At 46.6% G+C, this 26,360-nt stretch overlaps 1 protein-coding gene across 1 annotated transcript in view; it reads right to left on the bottom strand.

Moving 5' to 3' along the window:
- The window catches only part of EML3 (EMAP like 3), a 42,127-nt gene that overhangs the window by 4,267 nt on the left and 11,500 nt on the right, over window positions 1-26,360 (bottom strand). The window contains 18 exon segments of the mRNA XM_083715574.1: window positions 397-485; window positions 775-842; window positions 2,561-2,692; window positions 2,782-2,907; window positions 4,088-4,239; window positions 5,233-5,371; window positions 6,882-7,016; window positions 8,944-9,039; window positions 11,089-11,199; window positions 12,203-12,272; window positions 13,356-13,505; window positions 14,659-14,782; window positions 16,046-16,075; window positions 16,251-16,279; window positions 17,607-17,714; window positions 20,332-20,946; window positions 22,490-22,589; window positions 23,283-23,465. Coding sequence (XP_083571700.1) covers window positions 397-485; window positions 775-842; window positions 2,561-2,692; window positions 2,782-2,907; window positions 4,088-4,239; window positions 5,233-5,371; window positions 6,882-7,016; window positions 8,944-9,039; window positions 11,089-11,199; window positions 12,203-12,272; window positions 13,356-13,505; window positions 14,659-14,782; window positions 16,046-16,075; window positions 16,251-16,279; window positions 17,607-17,714; window positions 20,332-20,946; window positions 22,490-22,589; window positions 23,283-23,465 — 2,457 coding nt within the window.

Genomic DNA, 26,360 nt, shown 5'->3' with positions numbered 1-26,360 from the left:
TGGTATGGCATCTGCCTTACATATAGAAGGTCCCAGATTGAATCCCTGGCATCTCCAGGTAGAGATGATAACAACAACAACAACAACAACAACAACAACAACAACAACAACAACAACAACAACAACAACAACAACAGTGTTATTTCTTATACCCCACCCATCTGACTGGGTTACCCCAGCCACCCTGAGTGGCTTCCAATAAATGGTAAAGGAACTAAACATCAAACATTAAATCTTCCCAAAACAAGGCTGCCTTCAGATGTCTGAAACCCTGGAGAGCTACTGCCAGTCCGTGCAAATGCATCTGAGCTAGATGGACCAATGGTATGGCTCAATACAAGGCAGTTTCCTATGTGGAAACTTAGGAACCGGTGAAAAAGGAAGCAATGGCCTAACCTGGCGAATAGCGCACCACTGAGAGCTGCTCGTTCCCATCTATGTAGCTCGACAGCACTTGTTGCGTCTCCGTGTCCAGCACCACCCATCTGTTGGAGGGAGAAAAGAAGAGATTCTCTCAGCAGCCAGTGACCACACCAAAGGGCGTACTTCTTTTCCGGTGTGCAGGTGCACAGAAAGCTGAAATTTAACAGGACAAAGCTCCCCCACTAAGTGCACTCTGGCCAGAGGGAAGAAGTTTAACCTGTTGATTTTCTGCTTTTCACACAAGTGTTCTCAAGGCCAGAAAAGAAATTGGCAACCCTTACTAACGAAGCAGGGTTGCCCTTCCCAAGTGTGCAAAAGTTGAGGCGAGGGTGGGGTGGAACAAGTAGTTACCGTCCAGAGCTGAACCCGACTGTGACCACTCTCCCACTGGGATGGAAGTCAGCACAGAGCCCTGTCTCCTAGAGAAGAGAGAAAGAGGAACGACATGAGATTTATTGTAAATACTATCATGACATAGGGTGGCTAACTGGATACGGTGCTATTCATTCAGTGCGTTCAAAGCACAGAACTGCCCCAGTCAGGTGGAAAGAGGCTATGAAAGAGGATTAGACAAACTCCTGGAGGATAAGGCTATCAGTGGATATTAGCCATGTCAACTATATTTCCCCTCTGCTGTCAGCAACATTATGCCTCTGAAGATCAATGTCTGGGAATCACAAGTGGAGGGAGAATGCTGTTGCACTAACATCCTGTTCATGGGCTTCCCCAGAGGCATTTCATCAGCCACTGGAAGAACAGGATACTGGAGTACATAGGACATTGGCCTGAACCAGCATGTTCATCTTACCGTATTTACTCAAGTCTACTCCTGCCATAAAGAAGGCTGATTGCCAAAGAATTGATGCTTTTGAATTATGGTGCTGGAGGAGACTCTTGAAAGTCCCATGAACTGCAAGAAGATCAAACCTATCCATTCTTAAGGAAAACAGCCCTGAGTGCTCACTGGAAGGACAGATCCTAAAAGCTGAGACTCCAATACTTTGGCCACCTCATGAGAAGAGGACTCCCTGGAAAAGACCCTGATGTTGGGAAAGATGGAGGGCACAAGAAGAAGGGGACAACAGAGGACGAGAAGGTTGGATAGTGTTCTCGAAGCTACTAGCATGAGTTTGACCAAACTGTGGGAGGCAATGGAAGACAGGAGTGCCTGGCGTGCTCTGGTCCATGGGGTCACAAAGAGTCGGACACGATTAAATGACTAAACAACAACAACAATCGTGCCAACCTAGCAGTTCGAAAGCACGTCAAAGTGCAAGTAGATAAATAGGTACCACTCCGGCAGGAAGGTAAATGGCGTTTCTGTGCGCTGCTCTGGTTCGCCAGAAGCGGCTTAGTCCTGCTGGCCACATGACCCGGAAGCTGTACGCCGGCTTCCTCGGCCAATAAAGCGAGATGAGCGCCGCAACCCCAGAGTTGTCCGCGACTGGACCTAACGGTCAGGGGTCCCTTTACCTTTAATGAGCCATTAAATCTAACGTGCACCTCAGTTTTCAGAACCTTGAAACCAAAAAAACCATATTTGCCAGCAAATGTAAATGTGCCATTGAATCTAATGTGTACCTTATTTTTTGCAATGTAATTTGGCCAAAAAAGGTGAACGTTAGATTCGAGTAAATACATTAAGTTCTTATGTGCAATTTTCATTGTATTTTTTTATTATTTCCGTTTCTAACCCTTACAATCCCAAAGCATGTTAGCCGATGGCTATTGAAATCTTAGAAGCCAGAGAGGGTTTTTTTGCTGAATGAAATTTCCAACAGGACAAGAATTCGCTTCTTTCATGTGTTTCGTGTCCGCTTTGTGTAGGATGATCATGCAGAAACAACACTTCTCGCCTACCCAGATGCCTGCAAGCTGGACACGAGCACAACAGCACTCTGCCCACCTGTCATTCCCAGGAACTGGCATAATGCCTCCGACAGGGAAAACATAGACAACATGGCTAAGCTGCTGTTGATAGCCTTGCCCTCCATGAATTTGTCTAATCCTCTTTTTAAAGCCATCCAAATTGATTCTCTGCGTCCACTGGCCCATTCCATGGAACGGTACCACATCAATGGCATTGCCGCCACCCCTGAGCCATGCCACACGTTCCTCCCCTCCCGGGTCCAGTTACCTCCAGCGTGGTGCTCCAAGCCAGCGTGTGCTCCCCACTATCCCACATGCAGAGCTGCCTGTCATGGGCGCAAGTGACAAAAAGGTCCCGCGAAGGGTGAGTGCCCAGCCCCCACAGTTCGTCCGTGTGCCCCTGCAAAGGAAGAGCGTTGAGAAGCAGCTGGAGAAGGAAGGAGCAGCTGAATAGGAGGCCCTGCGACCAGACCAGACCCACCCCTTTACCTGGATTATGGGCCGGAAGCCCTCCGCCAAGCTCCCCCGCAGCAGCGCATTGCGTGTGGTCCCTACCAGCAGCTCCCCTCCATCACCCTCGGCGATGGTGCGGACAGCACCAAACTGTTCCGGAATCTGATTGCCAAAGAAGCAGCAGGCATTATAAAGCTGGTCTGTGTGTAGTAAAGTTTGATGGATTCACCCAAGGATGGATTAAAACCCTTTTTCAGTCTGAGGGCCGCATTTGCTTCTGGGCAAACTTCCGAGGGCCACATGCCCACTTGGAAATTCAATGCTTCAAGTTACTTTGCCTTATTTCCTTTTGTTATTTTAAAGGATTAATAGCAGGCTTCCTCAACCTCGGCTCTCTGGATGTTTTTGGCCTACAACTCCCATGATCCCTAGCTAACAGGACCAGTGGTCAGGAATGATGGGAATGATGGACCCAAAACATCTGGAGGGCCGAGGTTGAGGGAGCCTGATTTATAGCAACTCACTTTTCTCCATCAGGGATGGGCTCGAAGCGGGTCAAACAAAACCAGAGGGAACCACCTGATGAAATTTTTAAAATTCATATGATTAAATTGGCAAATGTTTCTTTAATTGAGCAACAAGCCTTAACCATAAGGTGTATCCTCCCTTCCGGGTACAAACCTACAGTGAGGGGCAAAAGCAGTTAAGAGGCTAACCCCAGATCCCCAAACACATTTTACTAAAAGAAAAACCCACTCCAAAGACCCTACTGTTTCTGGTGGCTGGGGCAAAAAGGTGGGAGAATGTTTGAAGTACAGTGGTACCTCAGGTTACATACGCTTCAGGTTACAGACTCCGCTAACCCAGAAATAGTGCTTCAGGTTAAGAACTTTGCTTCAGGATGAGAACAGAAATCGTGCTCCGGTGGCACGGCGGCAGCGGGAGGCCCCATTAGCTAAAGTGGTGCTTCAGGTTAAGAACAGTTTCAGGTTAAGTACAACCTCCAGAACAAATTAAGTACTTAACCCGAGGTTACCACTGTAGACTCAGGGCCGGGGTGAACAGAGCTCATTGCTTTGATGGGGATGCAAACGCTTTTTCTTTAGTCATCAGATGTGTCAGAAAGGATACTTTGTGTGGGTGGGTGTACCTCAGGCTGCAAGTGAAAATGTGTGAGGTGGCCACACCCACTTTTAGCCACCCCTGGCACGCAGCCCCCAAAGAGTAGGCCAAGGGTGAATGTGGCCTCCTGGCCACATGAGGTTAGCCACCCCAAAGCTAAAGGATATGGTGGTCAAGCAATCTCCAAGAGCTGCTGTGCAGATCCAGTCACCTCCCTTACCTCCACCTCCTGCAGCAGGGAGAGGCTGGGACTCCACTGGACCAGGCGCCGGTCCTTGCCACCCCCACTGAGCACCGAGCCATCGCGGCACAGGCAGAGAGAGAAGATGCTGCCTTCGTGGGCTCGCGTTTGCTTGCTGATCTGGTACGTCTCTGTCAAGAGAGGCAAAAACACACCTGTGTCAAACCCTGGTTCAGTTTTGTATTCTTTTTGGTGACACGACACGGGGATTAGCGCCAGGTTCTCTGTTCGGATGCCTCTCCATAGGAACCTAGGAAGGTGCCCTATTGTCCAGTCAGACCACTGGTCCGTCTTGTTCGCTTCTCCATTGTATATCTATTTATATTACAGTACAGGCGACTCCCCACTTACACTGGGGTTTCGTTCTGGTGCCCTGCACGAGTAAGTGAAAACTGCGTCATTGGGGAGCACGCTCCAAACACCCTTTAAATGCCTGCCCGGCCATTCCAGATTTTAAAATGCTGTACAGTGGTACCTCGGTTTTCGAGCGTCTCGGAAGCCAAACATTTCAGTTTTTGAAAGCCAAAAACCCAGAAGTAAATGCTTCCCTTTTCGAATGGCTTCCGCTGTGTCCCCCCCCCCCCCAATTTTCTCCATTGACTTTGCAGACCACCCTTTGCGCCACAATTGTCAAACGTTTCGGATGTCGAACGGTCTTCTGGAACGGATTGCGTTTGACAACCGAAGTAGCACTGTACCAAAAAAATATCCACAACTGGAATTGAAGCTCTGGACTGGCTGGAGACTGGAGGACACACGGAAAAGAGGTTGCTCCTGCTGCGCTAACTCACGCATCAGCTGTTAGGCGGGGAAGGTGAGCAGCCTAAACAAAGCCCCACTGAGCCTCCAGTCTCTTCTCCATCCTAACTGAAGTCCTCTTCAGGCTCCAGGAAGTGTCTCTTTGCAAGTTACAAGGACTCTCCAGCTCTCTCCCTCCATTATTTCCCAGCACCACGCGTATACACGCAAGTCGATAGCGCACAAGTGGGGAGTCCCCTGTAATCATTTCTAACTCTGTGTCAGTCCACAGCCCATAGCATATGCAAATTGTATGCAAATCAGCATATGCCCAAGGAACCACCCTTGCAGACCATGGTCTGCTATTACCGTTCACCTTCGCATACCTTTCGCCCCCTTGCCCAGCGTACGGATGTCAGCAGGCACCCTGGCCCAAGTCAGGATGTTGCCCTCCGAGTCTCCGGTCAGCACATCACTGTTGGTGTCGAACACAAAGCACTGGATGAACTTGGGTTTCTTGTATTTCTGGAAAGATCAGGAAGGGGAGATGCTGATACAACGATGGCGGGGCAGAACCGGGCGAGGTTCTTTCCCGTATTTCTAAGTTCCAGCAGGTTGTTTATCAAAAAATATCTAAAATAATTAAATTGCCTCTTCAGACTTCTCTATTAATGGTCATTACTGAATATATGGAATGACAGTATGAAAGCTTGTTTGCTCTGAATAACTTTCAACACAGATGTAAGCTGCAGCCAGGATTTCAATACCCAGTACAGTAATGGAAAATTTTGGGGGGAGGGGGGAATCTACATTTGTCTTTGTAGTACAAGAACTGACGGAGTTTGGCTATTGTGGGGGAAAAATAAACACATAAATTTTGTGTCTTCAAAGGGATGGCGGATCCAGAATGCTTCTACACCATCTGGTGGGATTTTATTTATTATGCTTTGGACTTAGATGCCAAACATTCACTGTCGGCAGTACTGGATTTAGGGCAGTGCGTGCTGTTCCCCCGTTCCCCCCACAGGGCGCCGAGCTGAGGGGGCACAAAATAATAATAAATAAAAAGGGTATTATTGTAAAAATAAGAAATATTTAGAAAGAGGGCAGTGCCAAATTTTGTCCTCGCTCAGGGCGCCCTATTACCAAAGTCTGCTCCCACCATCCATGCCAGTTTGGGAAATATGTAGGCTTTGGTTTATATTGGTGTGTTACTATTTCTTTCTTTTTTCCCTTCTATCTGTATATGTTAACAATGTAATGTACTGGTACTGTGATTTTGGGTTGTTGAAAGAAAAAGAAGAGGAAGAAGAAGCTGTTCAAGCAGGAACTTGCACTTGCAATTCTGCCCAGGGTAAAACACTGAAGTTAGCAAATGATAGCATAGTGATCTGGGAATCTGTGTGAGGAGTTGCATGGGGAGAAGAAAAGAGAAAGATTAACTTGGACAAACAACTAACGTCAGGCAAGGCATGGAAACAATGAGAGACTTTTGAGTAGCGAGCATTGACTGGGACAGAATAAAATGTCAGCAGAGACACTGGTCACACCCACACCACACAGCCTGCCCACTGCCAAGAATCCCAGGAACTGTAGTTTGCCCCTCACAGAGCTATAATTCCCAGCACCCTTAACAAATGACAGATCCCAGGATTCTTTGAGGGAAGCCATGTGATTTAAATGTGAATTAAACATATAGCGTGGATATGACCATTAAGTTATCAAGACAGGGCTTAAGGCAGTTGAGAAAAACTCTGGTTGAAAAACGTAGCTAGCTAAAAAGAGTGCATCTGAGCATGTGCTGGGTGTTTTCTGTCACCATGTTTAGCACTCGTATTTTCTCCGAGGAAGGAATTGGGGTTGACCATCTAAGGCCTTGAATTCGGAAGCCTTCCCTCCCCACTTCTCCCTCCCTGTTCTCTTTTATTGAAGGCCCCCAACTTTACCAATGACCCCCCGCCACACACGCACACGCACGCACGCACGCGCGCGCACACACACACACACACACACACACACTGCAGCATTGCCTCACCCCAAAGATTCCCTGCTTCTTTGTTAGGCTGTTTCCACTCCAGGTCCAGAAATAGACATGAGATTTCCCAGTGGTGATTATGTTGCTGCTGTCTTGCGGGTTGAATTCCACCGTCAGGACAGATTCATTGGTACTCTGCGAGGTGCAATGGGGTGGATGGGTGAAGAGTGGAAGGAAGAAGGTATCAGGGTGATGTGGCCTCTCAGCACCACCAAAGATGCCCAGAAGGATTATTCAAAGTGTTTTAAGTCTCCCAAAGTGCCTTAGTTGTGTGTTTAGGGAAGACCAACACTCCAGACAAGCAGATCACCACCTTATTGCTGCACCCCTGAAATGTTCTGAAGGAAAGGCACTTTTCACACTGCTGTTATTTTAATGGGATTGTTTCACTGTGTACTTTGAATTATGGATGCTTATATTTTTATAAGTGGCTTTTAAGCTTTGAAAATCACTTCGAAGCTTATTTTGGCATTAAGCAGTAAATAAATAATAATAATAATGGTGGTGGTGATGATTATGATGATGGAGATGATGTTATGAGGAGCCACCACCCAAAATATTAGTATTATTATCATTTTATTTTATTTTTTCTTTAGGTGATGTCTCTGCTTCTGTAGAATGACCTCTCTGCTGAGGTGCATATTACCCTGACTCTTTCATATGCCAGCTAAAACCCTAACATTTTTGCTGGGCTTTCATGGTGTTTTTAACTACGCTGTTTATACAATTAGAATTATTTTAATTCTTTTGTTTCTTATGTATTATGATTATCCTTTGCAGGGGGGGGGGGCGTGTAAGCTGCCGTTTGACAAAAACGCTCGGACTGGCGTAACAATCGTTAATACTACAAAGTCAAATTCTACCCACTGCGTTTCAATCAGACGAGACAGCAAAGCCAGGCCTCTCCACACAGACAAGAGAGAGGGCCTTCTGGCTCCCCAGTTGTGGAAGCTCTCCACAGTAAGGCCCACCTGGTGCCTTTGCTGACACCTTTTCAGCACCAAGTGACTACTCTTGATGGACCACAATGAGGCTGTTTGCTGTTACTCAGACTGTCAAACCTTCTATTGCTGCTGTTGGGGGTTGCCTTGTGTTGTGACGTGGGGTTTGTGATTTCAGCTTTCTTGACATAATATGCTGGAGACAGTTCTCTAGTAACACTTCTTTATTAAAGCAACAAGACTGGGCCTGAGGAGGGGAGAGCTACATTTATAGGGACAGGGAACTAGCTAGAAAGGATACATTTTGGAGGGAACAATATCAGGCAATCACAGTCCTGCCTTTTGGAGGAAACCAATAAGACAGAGGATCCAAATACAGCAGCTTAAATGAACCAATAGTAGCTGTACCCTCTGGAACCAAAAGGCAGTTACTTTACCCTAATGCAAATACAGACAATAATAATACAGATATAAATTCCTTTGACTCAATACACAACACCTTGCATATCTTTTTTATGAACTGAATGTATTTTTGTGTGCATGTGTTCTTATTACCATGTACAGCGGTACCTCGGGTTGCGTACTTAATTCGTTTCGGAGGTCCGTTCTTAACCTAAAACTGTTCTTAACCTGAAGCACCACTTTAGCTAATGAGGCCTCCTGCTGCTGCCACGGCGCAATTTCTGTTCTCATCCTGAAGCAAAGTTCTTAACCTGAAGCATTATTTCTGGGTTAGCGGAGCCTTTAACCTGAAGCGTATGTAACCCGAGGTAGTGTTATATACGCTTCAGGTTACATATGCTTCAGGTTACAGACTCCACTAACCCAGAAAGAGTGCTTCGGGTTAAGAACTTTGCTTCAGGATGAGAACAGAAATTGCGCGGTGGCAGCGCGGCAGCAGCGGGAGGCCCCATTAGCTAAAGTGGTGCTTCAGGTTAAGAACAGTTTCAGGTTAAGAATGGACCTCCGGAATGAATTAAGTACGCAACCAGAGGTACCACTGTATTTTATTTTTTTAACTTATCTTTATGCATTTTAAAAATGTTGTGAGTTGCTTGGAGATCTTTTTGTGTAACAGGCAACAAAGAAGTTCAAATAACAATCACCACCACAGTACTCACCTTGATTTCAGCCTGCTTGGTGCCACGAGCACAATCCCAGACAGACAGCATGTGCTCGTTGGACTCGTCTATCACACATAAGTATGCGCCCTCATCCTGGAGGGAGATAGGAACACAGGAAGTTGCTTTACAGAAAGTTAGTACAGTATTGTCTACACTGATTGGCAGCAGCTCTCCAAAGGTCTCAGGCAGACAGTCCTCTCAGCCCTAACTAGAGATGCCAGGGATTGAACCTGGGACCTTCTACATGCCAAGGGGATGCTCTACCACAGAGGTTCCCCAGCTGTGATCTGGGGACCACCAGTGGTCCATGAGATTCACTCAATGGAGGTAGAACATAGCCACTGCATGTAGTAGCATCCTATATGATGGGCCCTATGATCATAACACAAGATTCCATTATGGCAAGCATAGGCAAACTCAGTCCTCCAGATGTTTTGGGACTACAACTCCCATCATCCCTAGCTAACAGGACCAGTGGTCAGGGATGATGGGAATTGATTTTGATTTTATTGCATTAGCCATGCGGCCATAGCACAACATACATAGAAACAACAACACAAAATGGGGGTGGGGAAACAAAAGTGTATGCCGTTCTGGGTGAACACTCTGAGAAAATGGGGACAACAAAGGCAACGGGAGACTTAAAACATCGAGTGACAGAGAACACAAAAAACAGGTTCGACTGTGCGGCGCATCGACTACATCTGTGGTATTGAGGAAGGAGATGGTGCCGCTTTCCTCTTCATCACACTAAGCAGGAAATTAGCTGTCATCTCGGTAATCCAACAGTCAGAATCCTGCAGAAGAAGGGACACTATCCAAGGCTGGATTGGGAGATGAAGCTTGTTCACGAGAGGAGTTAGAAACCGAGATCTTTCATCTGTCCAGTTGGGACAGAAGAGCATTACATGTTCCATAGTCTCCAGAGCCGTGTCATTGCAGGAGCATGTTCTATTTGCGATGGGAACTCTGGAGTAACGACCCGACAGAACTGCTGTAGGAAAACAGTTGAGACGGGCACAGGTAAAGGCCCTTCGTTTAGCCTCCGAAGGAATTGTAAAGCAGTATAGAGGGATCCCTTCAGGGGGTGGAATAGCTAGGGCTAAGCCTGAACACGGCCCTCTTGCATGGGAAGCTGTGTTAGAGAAGTCAAGTTGCTGCAGCTTCTTTTTGATTAGAGGTAGGGCTGCCGGGCTTATACACTCTAAATTAAAAACAGTTTTGCGGTTCAAATTGAGAAGAGAGCGGAATTTGCGATTAATTGTAGTTTTCCAAGGAGAATTATGAATATCTCTTAGGATCAGATTGGAGAAACCACCTCTAATTCGAGCATCCGATGGTAGTAGGTGGGAGATGATGGGAATTGTAGTCTCAAAAACAGCCAGAGGGCCGTGTTTGCCTATGCCTGCATTATGGTGTGAAGCAGTTAGCTCACTGCTTGCTCAGGGACCTATGGGGTTAATTTATCAAACTTAAAAGTGGAATATACACGTAATTTTAAAAATGATATATAAGGATCAGCGCTCAAGAGAATGCATGTATAATAGTATTTAGCGTGGGATAACCAGTCTCATATAACCAACATACTTAAGTCTAATTAATGCATGAAGTAAGTTGTCCTGCCAGGTCTAGCTATGTCACATTGGGAGGAAATAGGTCTACCTGAGAAGCTCAGCATGTAAAAAAGGTTTGAAATGATTGCTCCAACTCAGACCGCATGGCTCTCACAAGCCAGTCTTGAGTTCCTATACTAATAATTTAGGAACTTTCACCATTTTGTATATAAGATAAGTTTTACTGTCTGTGCTCTGAAACACATGAACCTGACCTTTGAAGAGTTCATAAGTAAACCCATTTTTAACTTACCAAACGTGGGATTTTTTCTGTGCTTAGGGAAGTGTAAGACTTTGGAAATAAACCTTTGAAGGGATATTCTGGAACTCACTTTAAAGGGCATATATTTTAAAGGTCTGACATCCTGTATTTCCACAATTTGTTGCATATTTTGTGGTTTTAAACCTCTCTTGGGGTCCTCTCACCAAAGAGTACTTGCCCCAAATCTTGTCATCCAGAAATTCTCCTTTTTATATACCTATTTTTTCCTTGAACCAACGTATAGGATGGAGAAGTTGTAACACTCACCGCTGTGGAGAAAGCAAGGGAACCAACTCCTCTCTCAAAGCTGCCCTGACCAATTTCTAGCAGGGTGTTAAGGTTGGACGAGTCCCAGATGTGAACAGAGGGTTGCAGAGGCTGTAAGGAGAGTGGGAAGAGAAATAAGAAAGGTCAGCTTCCCTGTGTAAAGAGGTAGAGCAAAAAGAGGTAGAGATCAAAACAAGCCAGTACTGTATATAGAAAGCACATTGCTAGTTTGCTAGTAGCAGAATATTAATTCAAATGGACTATCTATCACAGAGTAATTAATTTTAAAATGTTATTTTATAATAACATGAATATCTTCCTTTCCTCAAGTAACTCACACCTGCTTGGTTTTCGATTTGTGTGTGCACACACACACTATTCATTTGTTATACACCTCATAATGCTTTGTTTGCTGACTGAAGGAGTGCATTACTTCTACTTTCACTGCTGTCAGTAGCCAGACCAATAGAAGATTTTGCCATTTAAGCGCATTCTGTTTTGATAGGTTATTGAATTCCATCTTTAATGCCTGTGTAACCAGGAAGTGGGGCAGTTAGGTAACTTTAGATTCTGGACTTAGCGTGGTCTGATTGGGAGGCAGGAAGAGATGTTTTTCAACCCTGCATCCCCCTAAAGTTTGTTTACAAAAATATTTATATACCACTGTATCATAACGCTGTATCTCAGCGGTTTACAGCAATGTAAAAATGTAAAACCAAACAATGAAATCATAACAAGCTAAGAACAAGTTAAAAGCACAAAGAAATTAAAAGCAAGTTGTTGAACTACAGTTCCTATCGTCCCTGCTAGGGATTATGGGGAGTTGTAGTCCAACAACATCTGGGTGCCAAGGTTGAAGAACACTGGTTTGGACAGCATTTTGCATTACTTCAAAATGTGAAAGGCCACCGGTCCTATTGTGTTTGGGAGCATTCTGGCTCATTTCGCTCATTTCGCTGAGTGGAGCCCCAAACCTCTCTGCCCCAAAGTCTGAAATCTGATGGCACCACTGCAGCCAATTAATCTTATCTCTGGACAAAAAGCTTGTAAGCCATGCAGCTGAAATGAGGGGGGAAATCACAGCCATGGGTCCCTCCCAGATCTAGGGGTTTACCTTGCCATCCTTGTCCACACCAGCCATCTGCCCCGAAGCAACACGGACTTTGTCAGGATGCACTGCTAGGCTGGAGAAAGAACAGAATCACAAGAGGAGAGGGCCCGATCCACATCTGCTCCTAAGCTCAAAGTCACCTAACCCCTTCGCTCCAGAGAAGGTGAAAACCGCTTTGCTCTGATTCTCCACCCTCACCCCCCATGGACCAAAGCAACGCCAAAACTCAGCATGTTCCCCACCACCACCTCTTGCCTTTTGTTCTAAGTGATCTTTGTGGTGCCCCCTGCACCACCCTCTTGGTTCAGCACCCAGTGCAGGCAAACCAGTCACACTCCCCTAATCTGCCTCTGCTGGATGATTTCAGTCAATGGGGTGCTGCCCCACCAAGCTCAGCCTGCTCTCAGCCACCGAGCCCCACACACCTGCCTTCTTACTTACTTACTTACAACCAGGCCAGCGGGTGGCTGTGCCTGTTGGCTTTTCCCTCCTCCTGTCTCAGTGATGCAGGGAGGATGGTTGGCTCTGCCTGTCATTGGCTCTGTCCCTGCCTGTCATTTCTTTTGGCAAATAGCAGTCTACCAGTCCCATTGGACGCCAGCCGCCACTGGTGAGACTAGGTGTCTGTAGTGGAGTGCCTATTTCTTGCATCATGGGAGAGTGAGCACAAGTATTTGTCTGTATGTTTCCTGCGCCTGTCCCTGTGTTGTGGGTGTAAGGTAAAGGTAAAGGGACCCCTGACCATTAGGTCCAGTCGTGACCGACTCTGGGGTTGCGGCGCTCATCTCGCTTTATTGGCCGAGGGAGCCAACGTACAGCTTCTGGATCATGTGGCCAGCATGACTAAGCCACTTCTGGTGAACCAGAGCAGCACACGGAAATGCCATTTACCTTCCTGCCGGAGCGGTACCTATTTATCTACTTGCACTTTGACGTGCTTTTGAACTGCTAGGTTGGCAGGAGTAGGGACTGAGCAATGGGAGCTCACCCCGTTGCAGGGATTCGAACCACTGACCTTCTGATTGGCATGACCTAGGCTCTGTGGTTTAATCCACAGCGCCACCCACGTCCCTCATGTTGTGGGTGTACATACAGGTAATATACACAGGAGTATTGGAGCCGGTTGCGGGTCTGGGAAATGGCTCCCGCAACTCACCAGCGCACGCAGTCAGTGTGCCGCAGGTAGTGGCGTTGTGTGCGATGTTGCACATGATACAGCACAACCACACAGGCGATGAAGTAGACCAGCTCTCCTGATGTCAACACGTAGAGGTTGGAGCGGCAGTCACGGCCTCGGTATCCATATCTGGGACGGGCGTCAAGGAGCAAAGAACCAACACAAATGCAAAACGGGGAGGACAAGGGAGACACGTCTGCTCTCTGTGTCACTGGGGACTCAAGCGATGGCTCTGTCATCTTTTGTGATAACACCCCTGTGAGGGAGGCCACTATTTCAGGGGCCCAAATGGTGGGACTCAAACCAGGGAGAACCGGGTGCTAGTCCCTTCTCAGTTGCAAAACTCAATGGGTGACTTTGGACTGGTTTGCTTAACTCTCAATCCAACCTACCTTACAGGGTTGTCGTGTGGGTAAAAGTGTGGGATCTGTGTATGCCACCCTGAGCTTCTTGGAGGAAGGCTGGGATAATGATAATAATAATACAAACAAACATAGGAAGCTGCCTAATCCCATCAGACCATTGATCTATATAGCTCAGTGTTGTCTACATTGACTGGCAGCAGATTTCCAAGGTTTCAAGCAGGAAGTTTTCACCCCAGCTCTACCTGGAGATGCTAAGGATTGAACCTGGGACCTTCTCCATGCAAAGCAGATTTCTACCACTGATCTGTAGTCTTTCCCTCAACCTAGTCAGCTAGAAAGAAAAAACAGAGAAGGTAGAATCTAAGTGTAAATTTAAATAATAATCCTCCTCCTATGCCCTAGATCTGCATGCTCAGAGATAGCTAACCTCATGTCCTCCACACATCATGGACTACAACTCCCATCATCCTTGACCATTGGCCATACTGGCTGGGGCTGATGGGAAACAGAGTCCAAAAAACCTGGAGGGCGCCATTTTGGCTACCTTTGGTGTATAGGGCACAGTCAGTGCTCCTCAGAGGCACTCCTCCAGGTGCCACTGCCATGTGGGATAAGGCATAAAACACAGAGAGAAAGGGGGGGGAGAGGGAATGAGCGTTATCTGTCTGTTTCTATTCCTCTCCATTCTTCCCATCCATTCTTCTCAGTCTCTCATTTTCTCATTAGCCAGCCTGGTGCCATGCTGCCTGAGGCTCATGGGAAACAACACCCAAAGGGCACCAGGTTGGCTACCCCTCCCTGAGTGGGTTTCACCGGGGAAACAGTGTTATTCTGTGTTGGCTACTGTGCTTTAGGAAAGGCTGGGTTGGGAGGGTGGCGGAACAAGGAAGGAGGGCTCCTTCTTCCTGAAAGGATACACCCAGTCCAGCTTCAGCTTCTCAGTCGGCAGTTCCATGCGCAGCTCCTCGTAGTTGAGGAAGTCGGAAGGGATGTACATGGTGATGGGGCGGCCACGCAGGAACATCTTCGTGGAACGTCCTTCTAAAGGGGCGGAAAAACAGAAGGGGGGAACAGGTGGGCATCAGCAGCTGGAGCAAAACAAATGCCAAACCCACCTTGGCCCAAGAAGTTAATCTGCATGTCTTCTGCTATGGAGGTCCTGCCCCTCAAACGACCAAGCATCACCCACTTTTCAGGACTCCGGAAGCAACCAGAGAATCAAGCGATAAAACTTTGCCTAGGCTCCTATCTTAAGGATGAAGAACCTCAGGCCTAGGGGTCAAACACAACTATCCAGCCCTCCCTCAACACTCTTAACAAAACTACAGCTCCCAAGATTCTTTGGAGGATGTCATTACTGTATAAAGTGCTGTCAAGAGTGCCTTAAATGTATGGTGTGGATGTGGCCTAACTCCACCACAGGCACCACCAGATGTTCTGTCTTCCATTACGAAGAGCCTGCTGCATCCGGCCAGTGACCCGTTCAGTCTAACATCCCGTTCTCACAGCAGCCAGCTATATGGGAAGCCTGCAAGCAGGAACTGAGCACAACAGCACTCTCCACTCCTGCAGTTTCCAGAAACCGCTACAGTCGAATAGAATCTGTTCCGGAAGTTCGTTTGACTTCCAAAATGTTTGGAAACCAATGCACGGCTTCCGATTGGTTGCAGGAAGCTCCTGCAGCCAATCGGAAGCCACCGAAGCCACACTGGACATTTGGGTTCCAAAGAACGTTCAAAAACCTGAACAATCACTTCCAGGTTTGCAGCAGCCAAAACGTTCGACTCACAAGTCGTTCATCAACCAAGGTACAACTGTATTCATAACTTGTTGGAGGAAAAGGCCATCAGTGACTACTAGCCATGATGGAAGCAATGCTTCTGGATACCAGTTGTGGAAGCTGCAGGAAGGGAGAGTCCTCTTGTGTTTGGGTTGTGTTTGAGGGTTTCCCAGAGTTATCTTGGCAGGCACTATGAGAACAGGATGTTGGACTAGATGGGTCATTGGCCTGATCCAGCAGGGTTATTTTTACGTTATTAGAAGCATACCCCCTCCAACAGTTAGCCTTTGTAATTAGCCTATCCTCTGGATTTTGCCTAATTGTATTTTAAAGTCAGCCAATCTGGTGACCATCTCTACTTCCTGAGGGACAAACTCAGGAGGACTTCCTTTTGTCTGGGCTGAACCTTCCAACCTTCAGCTTCATAAGACGCCCCCAAGTTCTGGTGTTAAGATAGAGGGGAAAAAACTCCTGCCTACTTTCTTCTCCCAAACCCTCCAATGCAATCGTTTCCGAAGCCTCACCTTGGTGCATCCGTCGAGCACTCAGTGGCCCTATGCAGAGGGAGAGGAAGGAAAAATTAGGCATTTGTAGGAAAGAAGAAGGGGCTGCATCTTTGCCTGGAGCAACCTTCACCAACCTGGTGCCCTCCAGAGGTTTTGGACTACAACTCCAACCCACCAAACAGCTTTATTGTCCCCTTCACTATCCTTGACTTTGAGAGCTCACCTGGACTTAGGGAGGGATCCTTTGTTCGGCTGCAAAGAGAAAACAGAACATTAAAGGGGCCGGTCAGGGTTTACATGTGTGGTAGGTAACTTAGAAGGAAATGAACTGTGGAATAACCAGCGCTTTTTTTCAGCCAGAACTGAGTTCCAGCGCCTCTCAGGTGGGCGCCATTGCCATTCTAAGAGAACAAGGGAGGTGTTCATGGCAAATTCTAGCCCCCCTTTTTCTAGAAAAATAGCACTGGGTAGAACACTACCTCTGAGCATGCACACAATACCCTATTACTCCCCACAGAGCAAACATAACCAAATCCCACGTGGCAATATATGGTGTGTGTCTATGTTTATGTGCATTTGTGTGTGCTGTAGACAACAGATTAGCCAACATGCTGCTCTCTGGATATTTTGGACTACACCTTCCAATTATCCCCGATCAATGACCATGCAGGCTGATGTGAGTTGGAAACCAAAACACCCAGACGGCACCATGTTGGCTATCCTTGGCTTATAGGGAGCAGCCAGAGTCACCAGAGATCATCTTCAGTAATACTCCTCCAGGTGCCCTGCAGTGTTAGTTAAAGTGGACAGTAACAGCAAGTGAGACAGAGTGCAAATCTGTCCTTTTCCATTTCTCTCAGCATCTCATTTTTTCCAATCTTAAATTCAGTTCCCACAATTCCACATCTATTTGCATTTTTTTAAAAATTTCCTGCAAATTTATCAGCATTTTAGTGCAAACATCTCCCAATACCTATTCCCCGTAATACAATGATTTTTTTTGTACTTTATTTTCACTAATATATGCATTTCTATGCATACACCATTTATTTCTATACAAATTACTGGGCTGGAAAACTGCATTGCAAAGTCTGGAGAAATTCAAATTTCAAAAGATAGCTGTGTTTTGGTTCATACCTTGTTTTGGGAAATGCAAATCAACTGGGTTTGCCTTTAAATGTGGACTGACTCAAATTCCCCCCCCCCCTTCCGAAGTGGGAGGCGGAGTCTTTTTGGTGTTGGTGCTGTGGTTGTGGAATTCCCTCTCCAGAAAAGCCCACCTGCACCATGGTTATATTTCTTGCACCAGGCAAATATTTTAAAATGTATTCCCTCACCCCCTCCTTTAAGGTATTGAAGTTATATTTCATTAGTGTATTTTTTCTTTTTTGCAGACTGCCACTGGGCATCTCCAAATAAATAAACAATCCAGAGTGCAACCTTGGGGTGGCACTGTGCTTTTGAACATGCACAGAGTGCAGGCTCCCCCACCCTCAGGGCAAATACAACCAAATGCCACTCGTGTTCCTAAATCAGAAAAATTGGGGTGATACATGGTATGTGCCTGGGTGCGCCTCACTTCTCAAAGCTGCTGGAGTGGTTGAAGAGGTTGGCTGAGGACGCTGCCTTCTTGGAGAGGCGCTGCTTCATTTTGGAGGGTTTGTCGGAGGAGCTGTTTCTCCGCAGTCTGGGAAAAAAGAAAGGGGGAATAGGTAAGGTGCGGCACTATGATGTCGTATCCAACGTTAGTCCTATAGGGCTAGACTGTCACTACTTTCAGGTGGGACTCAAGAACATATAGGAAAATTCAGGACGTGCAAATAGAACTGACTTGGAGCTCTTGCACAATAAATTCACTTCCCTGAAAGATCAGACTTTTTGCAATAAGAAAAGTGACAGGAAAATGCACTGGGAAGGGTTGGATGAAACGTCCCTTCGTGCAACATGATTGGTGCTCCCCACAAATAAATCAGAGTGGAATGTTCATCAAATAGCCAATTTTGTCCAATCTCCCTGCAAATAAATCGGAAAGAATCCTAAATAAACAGGTCAGCTGGAAGCGCCTCTACTCCAGGTAGGCCTGTTGATATTAACAGACAAAACCTAACTCAGGTCCATTAATTTTGGTGGGTCTACTTAGAGTGCAGTTGTTCTACCTCTACTGTCAGAGCTAGTAGAGCTTTGAACACCATCTGTTGGGAATCACAAGTTTGTAGCGTTGTCCTTGCGCTCATGTCCTGCTTGTGGGCTTCCCTTTGTGCAAACAGGATGCTGGACTAGATGGGTCTCTGGCCTGATCCAGCAGGCAGACTCTTCTTACATTCTTATGGATGCAACTCAATCATTGTATTGTAGACCACTCAGAGGTTTGCTTACAATCCAGTGGAACAGAAATTGTGTTAAATAAAATAAATAACAGAGATGCATCCTGCAGTCAAAAACTCCCCTGTTGTCCTTTGCCTGCAAGAGCGGAAGTTGTTTCTCTTTGTTGTGAGTCTATTTTGCACCCATGGATATTGGCTGATTTGCTTCTCCTCAGGGGGCTGTAGGCCACTGAGAGGGAGCAACCCTGGTCATCCCCTTCTTCTAAGGAGAAGTGGCAGAAGCAGCAGAAGACAGGCTCTTTCTTCTGAGGAAGAGCTCTTCACAAACCCGAAGAAGAAGAAGAAGAAGAAGAAGAAGAAGAAGAAGAAGAAGAAGAAGCTGCCGCCTTTGGCCTTGTGGTGTGGGGGCAACGCTCTGCCCACAGCTGCAAATAGAGCCTGGTTTTTACCAAACCTTCAATTCAGCCAAGAGAGAAAGGGGCGGGCTCCTCTGAGCAAGCAGGAAAAGAAGCTCAGAATGGTAGAGGGGGAGAGAAAGGGGGAATCACAGGACAATAAGTGACCCAGAGACAGGTCTGACCTGAGACATTTTGCTGCCTGAGGTGAATGTGTGCATCCCCAAGTCAACACACACCAAACCCAAGGTTGGTCACACGATTTTGGCATCTGAGGCAGAAAATCTTACAAACGACTCTCCTCTTCTCTGACAGGAAATATGGAGCAATAAATAAATAACTGGTTCCCATTCTGTTTCTTTCATGATACCCAAAATTAACTGTCTGAGATGGCTATCTATGGATAGTGCCAGCCCCAGTGTTTCCTTTCTCCTCAATCAGGAACCTCCAGCTTGTGGGCCAGATTTGGCCCACCAGCCCTCCTGATTTGGCCCATGAGGAAGCTTTCCCCAACCACGTCCAGCTGGTGTCAGGCGTGGAGCTGGAGAGATGTTGCTGGAGAGCAGGAGAGAACCATGTTATCAGCTGATGCATGGGAAGTTCAACCCTAAATGGTCTTCTTTTCCCTCGAACCCCATGGGTCAACTTTGGCAGGTGGGTGGGGCAACCCACCTGTCTGTCATCTGCTGTCAGTTAGTATGTCAGATGATTGACATGTGGGTGGTCCCGCCCACCTGCTAAAGTTGTCCTGTGGGGTGGGGAGAGGTAAAGATCTGTCCCACTGGGCCACAAACGTTCCCAGCCAATGTCCTAAATCCATCCAGTAGGTAAATCAGTTTTCAACAGGTGTGCAGGAAGCTGCAGGATGATCACATCCTGACCTTAAGTGAGTCACACCAGGGGTGGAACATATGTTCACATATGTTCAATGTACTGAATCCAACTAAACAGGCAGCTGGATCTTCAACAGCAGCAATGGGGCAACATCCTCTGCTATACCTGAGAGCAGCAAGCTAGGGAGCTCAGGGAGAAAGACAGCACTGCTGTCACCCTGGTATCTGGAACATAGGAATCCACCTCATATAAAGTCAGACCATTGGTTCATCTTGCTCTGCCTACACTAACTGGCAAAGACTCTTCAGGATATGTTAATTGAATAAAAAACATGTACAAAAGGAGGCAACTAAATGAATCAGATCATGCAAGGGGAGAAGGGAGCACACAGCCTCTTCACATAATATCAAGCCATGGGTGGGTCTTGCCCTGCACCCAGAATCAGACAGAAAACCTAGGAATCCTGTCTCTCTGCTCCAACCTACTAAACTAAACCTCATCTCCACCCAGCCTTAAACCCAGGCATATGCATATAGGAAGCTATGGTCTCTGGCAGAAAGGCTCCATGTCTTAAACAACCTTTTTTCTCTTGGATCTGGGAATAGGACTCTGGAGTTTTGCTGATTTTTATTTATTTTTAAACACCCACAAGACTAAATCCAGAGCAATGATAACCTTATGAAACATTCGCCCCTCTTTCTGTTTCTCTCCCAGAAGAATCCAGCCCAGTTCCCTCAGCCTTCACACTTACAGCTCCTTCTTGCTGGACATCAAACTCTGCACAGCTGGGACTGGTGAGGCAGGGGTGCTGCTGCTGTTGCTGCTCCCCACTTCCAACGGAGGCTCAGGGGATGCTGGGAGCTGACCCAGCGACTGAGCTGGGGGTTGGGACTGCCCCACGCTGGAGACTTTGTCTCTGCTGTCTTCAGGGGGAGGCTCCCCGACATCTTGAGTTTCGTGGGGGCAAGTCCTAGGAGGGTGGCAACCAGTGCCTCGAGCCTGGGGTTCCTCCTGAACCTTTTGCTTTTCCTGAACATTTTGCAACTCTAAGGCAAATCCTGGGTCTCCTCCTCCCTCGGCCTGCAGCCCAAAGGAGTTCTTAACAGGCTCCAAAGGGCCTCCACTGGCTAAGCCCTCTGTGAAGCCTGTCTGTCCAAGGGTGGAAGGGGCTTGGTCTGTCTGTCCTTGAACCACCGAGCTCTCCGTCTGCTTAAGATGCCCGTTGCTTAGGTACTGGCTCTGCTTTGCCTCCAGCATGGAGGACTCCTCTGTTTGCGTCCCAACACTGACCCTTGGTGAGCCCTGGGCCCTTTCAGCTGAAGGCACTGACTCCCTGTAGCCTCCAGGTTGCTGGGCAATAGTGGACCTGCAAACCAAAACACAACGTGAGTTGTGGGACACCAGCTTGTTTCAATCATCCTTGTAAATGCCCTACACACCCCTTTAAAAAGTCAACGTGTCAGATGTGTTTCAGAAAGCCAAGCTTTCCCCCCAGATGATGGAGCTATTATGCAATTACTGTGCGGTAACAGAGCCACTGGGACGCAGGTGGCGCTGTGGGTTAAAGCCTCAGCGCCTAGGACTTGTCGATCGAAAGGTTGGCGGTTCGAATCCCTGCGGCGGGGTGCGCTCCCGCTGCTCGGTCCCAGCGCCTGCCAACCTAGCAGTTCGAAAGCACCTCCGGGTGCAAGTAGATAAATAGGGACCGCTTACCAGCGGGAAGGTAAACGGCGTTTCCGTGTGCGGCTCTGGCTCGCCAGAGCAGCGATGTCACGCTGGCCACGTGACCCGGAAGTGTCTCCGGACAGCGCTGGCCCCCGGCCTCTTAAGTGAGATGGGCGCACAACCCCAGAGTCTGTCAAGACTGGCCCGTACGGGCAGGGGTACCTTTACCTTTACCTTAACAGAGCCACTGACGGTGTAGTGGTTAGGGTACTGGGCTAGGACCTGGGAGACCAGGGTTCAAATCCCGTCTTGGCCATGAAGCTCTCACTGGGTGACCTTGAACCAGTCCCTGCCTCTCAGCCTAACCAACCTCAAGGAATTGTTGTGAGAATAAAATGGGAGGGGGAAGAGAGTTCCGTGGAGGAAAGTTGGGATATGAATGTAATACCAAATCAATAAACTGAGCAGTAAGTGCAAGAAAACAGTTCTGTTGTGGGGGGGTGGTGGTGTTATATTCTCTGTGACTAAATTCTGCAGCTTGAGATGCTGAGAAAACAATAGAATTTCCCTCAAACAGTAGTAGTAGTAGTAGTTGTTATTTAAATTTGTGAATCACTTTATCTTGCCCAAGGGAACCCAAAGCAACTTACAACCAAACAACGTACTTAGTTAGCTACTCCATCACACAGTTCCACAAACAGTCATAAATTGACACAGCTCACATTAAAATTCTTATGGGTTTTTTTTTTTAATCATTGAGTTTATATTTCCTTGGATACATATTTTAAATCTATTTAATTGGTGTATTGATTGTTAAATTTCATTTTAATGTTTATGAAAAAATTATGCTGAGATTCTGGTTTTACTATTAGTCATAATAATAAACATTCATTCATTCACTCCACCACACTTAGTTAACCACTATACAGCACTTCCTCTCCTTTTACTTCCACACTCTCAGGTACAGTACACAGAGCTAGAGCCAATGGCAGGTGGAGCCAACTCATCCTCCTTCCTGCCGAGTTATACAATGAGTAACACTGAGACTGAGGAGGAGGAAACAGGCAGGGTCACCTTCCTAGGCTGGTTATCAGTAAGATGGCAGGCAGGTGGGAGATGGCTGAGGGCTGGCAGGCCCTAACAGACCAGCCTCCATCGTTTGGGAGTAAGCTGCAGATGGTCCCATAAGTGCAGTCTTTGCTGGGGCCTCAATTTGCCCCTTTCAAAGATCCCTTGACAAGTACCTGAAAGAATCATTGGAGAAAGCAGCAGGCAGGCTCCAGAAGGCACCATTGTCTTGTGGAAGGAGTGCAGGATCTTTGGTATCTGACAGACCGGAATTTGCTGCAGTGAAAAAGGAATTTGAATTAAAGCAACCATTCCCACGAAGCAATCTGATGGCTGTAAGCAACCTGCCATGTGAGGATGGAGTCTGATTTTGACATGAAGCAGGGATTTCCACCTCCACTTTACCCCCCTGCTCACCCAGGCACTTTTCTCCATTACCCCAGGCACTTGTCACTCTCCATGGCACACTTCTGGTGTCTGACCTGAGGTGAAGAGAATACCGTATTTTTTGCTCTATAAGACTCACTTTTTCCCTCCTAAAAAGTAAGGGGAAATGTGTGTGCGTCTTATGGAGCGAATGCAGGCTGCGCAGCTATCCCAGAAGCCAGAACAGCAAGAGGGATTGCTGATTTCACTGTGCAGCAATCCCTCTTGCTGTTCTGGCTTCTGAGATTCAGAATATTTTTTTTCTTGTTTTCCTCCTCCAAAAACTAGATGCGTCTTGTGGTCTGGTGCGTCTTATAGAGCAAAAAATAGGGTTATTTTGTGTGCCTAACAGCAGGGAGGTACAGTTAGAAAGGTTCACCTCCCCTCACCTGTATATATGCACCTTTCTTCTGATTAAAAGCTACCGTCTGCTACGAGGGTCTTTCCTTTTTTTTTTAACAATCAGGCAGTATATACATTTTTTTATGAAACAAACCAACAAATAGATAGCTGCCCATCTATTGGGACTCTTGACACCCTCACCTTCAAGCAGCTGTTGCCTGAGCAGAGGGATCTGCTGGTCGTAGAAGCTAAGCCTCCGCAACGCATCTGCCAACGCCGACTTCACCAGCGTCAGCTCCTCCTCTTGGCTCCGCAGGCGGGAATCGAGGTCAGTGAGCCAGGCTGGGTGGCGCAGGATAGTGTTGCTACCCAGGAGGTTCTCACCTGCCAAAGGAGGGAGCTGTGATTAGATGTGGAAACCCGTGCTTTTAAAATGCAGGAGGGCAGGTTAAGGGGAACCTTTGGCCCTCTGGATGTTGCTGAACTACAACTCCCATCACCCCAGGGAATTGGCCATGCTTGCTGGGGCTGATGGGAGCTGTAGTTCAGCAACTTCCAGAGGGCCAAAGGTTCCCCACACCCATAAAAGGGTTAGGCCACATTAACCTCATCTATAATTGGGGATCTATCTAATAATGTACAGTGGTCCCTCAGGTTAAGTACTTACTTCGTTCCGGAGGTCCGTTCTTAACCTGAAACTGTTCTTAACCTGAAGCACCACTTTAGCTAATGGGGCCTCCTGTTGCCGCCGCGCCGCCAGAGCATGATTTGTGTTCTCATCCTGAAGCAAAGTTCTTAACCTGAGGTACTATTTCTGGGTTAGTGGAGTCTGTAACCTGAAGCGTATGTAACCTGAAGCGTAGGTAACCTGAGGTACCACTGTATTGGGGAAGAGCTGTAGCTCAGTGGGAAAGCATCTGCTTTGCATGCGGAAGGTGCCAGGTTCAAATTCTGGCATCTCTAAGCCGGGCTGGGAATGTCCCCTGCCTGAAACCTCAGAGACCCACTACCAGTCAGTATTGGCAGTACTGGACTAGATGGACCAACAGCCTGAGTCAGAGTTTACCCGTGTTCCTAAGGTATCATAAGCATTGCCTTGCTAGAGACTAGACCAAGCTCTACTTTTGCATGCCATTTCCAAAACAACAACTAGACAGATGCATTTGGAAAGCTTATGAGCAGAGAAGGAAGGTTGCCCCTTTCCCCCATTGCTTGTCCTCAGCATCTGTTGTGTAGGGTAATACTGCCTATGTCTGAAGGGTCCCATGTGAGCTAGCCACTTTTAGATGAATGCTGCATGGATTTATTTTGTTTTTCTTAAAAGTTAATTCTGCATTGCGCCAAAGAAAGGCTTTTTTAAAAAACCAAAAACAAGTCTGTCCTGAACCCAGTGCCAAACCAGTTCCTCCAACTTCAGACTGTAACGTCCTCAGGGCAGAGAGCTGTTTACATTACTATAAAAAACAAACAGCAGGTACACTGGCAGCCCTACATCAGGAATATGGAAGCTTTTTGACCCTGAGAGCCACATTCCCTCCTGGGCAACCAAATGCCAGTGGCAGGCGAGGTCTGAGGCAAAAGTGGGTGGAATAGTGAATGTAAAATTTCCCTTTGCACTCTAGGCCAGTTTCCACACACACACACCCCTCGATCCTCCATCTAGAGAAGCCTGAGGCATTATCAGAGTTCAAGGATACATTCCAGCCAGGGGGAGGGGGACTCAAGAAGGTTGTGAAGCAAAATGTGGTTAAAAAAGGAAGATACCTAGGGGTAAACATAACAGCGAAGAATATGAGTCTATTTAAGGATAACTATGAAAAGTGTTGGTCCGAAATTTAAAGGGATTTAGAAGTTTGGTCAAGATTGAAACTTTCCTTGTCAGGACGAATTGCTGCTATAAAGATGAATGTATTGCCAAAAATGCTGTTTTTGTTCCAGACTTTACAGATTGTGGATAAAATGGAGTGTTTTGGGAGGTGGCAAAGAGATATTTCCAAATTTGTCTGGCAGGGCAAAAAGCCCAGAATTAAGTTTAAGATACTAACTGATGCTAAAGAAAGAGGGGGCTTTGCCCTGCCAGACTTAAAGTTGTACTATGAATCAGCAGCTTTCTGCTGGTTGAAAGACTGGCTGCTTCTTGAAAACACTGAGGTTTTGGATCTGGAAGGTTTTAACAATGCTTATGGATGGCATGCTTATTTGTGGTATGACAAGGTCAAAAGTCACAAGGCTTTCAAGAACCATATTGTCAGGAAAGCAGTGTTCAATGTCTGGATAAAATATAAAGACTTATTGGAAAATAAGACCCCAAGGTGGCTATCACCAATGGAAGCTAAGGCCCGGAAAAGACTCAATATGGAGGAAAAATGGCCGAAATATTGGGAAATAATAGAAAAAGATGGAGATAATTGGAGGTTGCAGAGTTTGGAGAAATTAAAAGATAAAGTGCGAGATTGGTTACATTATGCTCAGATCAAAGAAGTTTTCAAGTTGGATAAAAAGATAGGATTCCAGGTGGAAAAATCAAAGTTAGAAACGGAATTGTTAGAACCTAAGACTAAGGTACTTTCAAGAATGTATAATTTGCTGCTAAAATGGAATACACAAGATGAAACGGTCAAATCAGCTATGATAAAATGGGCACAGGACATTGGGTACAATATTATGTTTGCTGACTGGGAAAGGTTATGGACCACCGGTTTGAAATTCACGGCATGTAATGCCTTGAAAGAAAATATTATGAAAATGATATATAGGTGGTACATGACTCCAGTCAAGCTTGCAAAAATATACCATTTGTCTGATAATAAATGTTGGAAATGTAAAGAAACTGAAGGGACGTTCTTTCCCCTCTGGTGGACCTGCCCTAGAGTTAAGGCTTTCTGGGAAATGATATATAACGAGTTGAAAAAGGTATTTAAGTATACCTTCCCTAAGAAACCAGAGGCCTTTCTTTTGGGCATCGTCGGCCAAAGGGTGTTAAAGAAGGACCGAACATTTTTTATGTATGCAACAACAGCAGCAAGGATACTTGTCGTCAAGCACTGGAAAACCCAAGATTTGCCCACACTGGAAGAATGGCAGATGCAACTGATAGACTATATGGAGCTAGCAGAAATGACTGGCAGAATCCGAGACCTGGGAGAAGAGGCTGTGGAGGAGGACTGGAAGAAATTTAAGGACTATTTACAAAAATATTGTAAATTGTATGAGTGTTAAGAAAGATGTAAGATTATTAACAATATGGCACCATTAAGCTAGTTAAAAGGAATATGAAGA

The sequence above is a fragment of the Podarcis gaigeae genome (genome assembly GCF_964106915.1).
Source record: "Podarcis gaigeae genome assembly, chromosome: 16".
Classification (NCBI taxonomy): domain Eukaryota; kingdom Metazoa; phylum Chordata; class Lepidosauria; order Squamata; family Lacertidae; genus Podarcis; species Podarcis gaigeae.
Note: the sequence above shows the minus strand (reverse complement) of the source record. Positions and strands in the feature narration are given on the sequence as shown.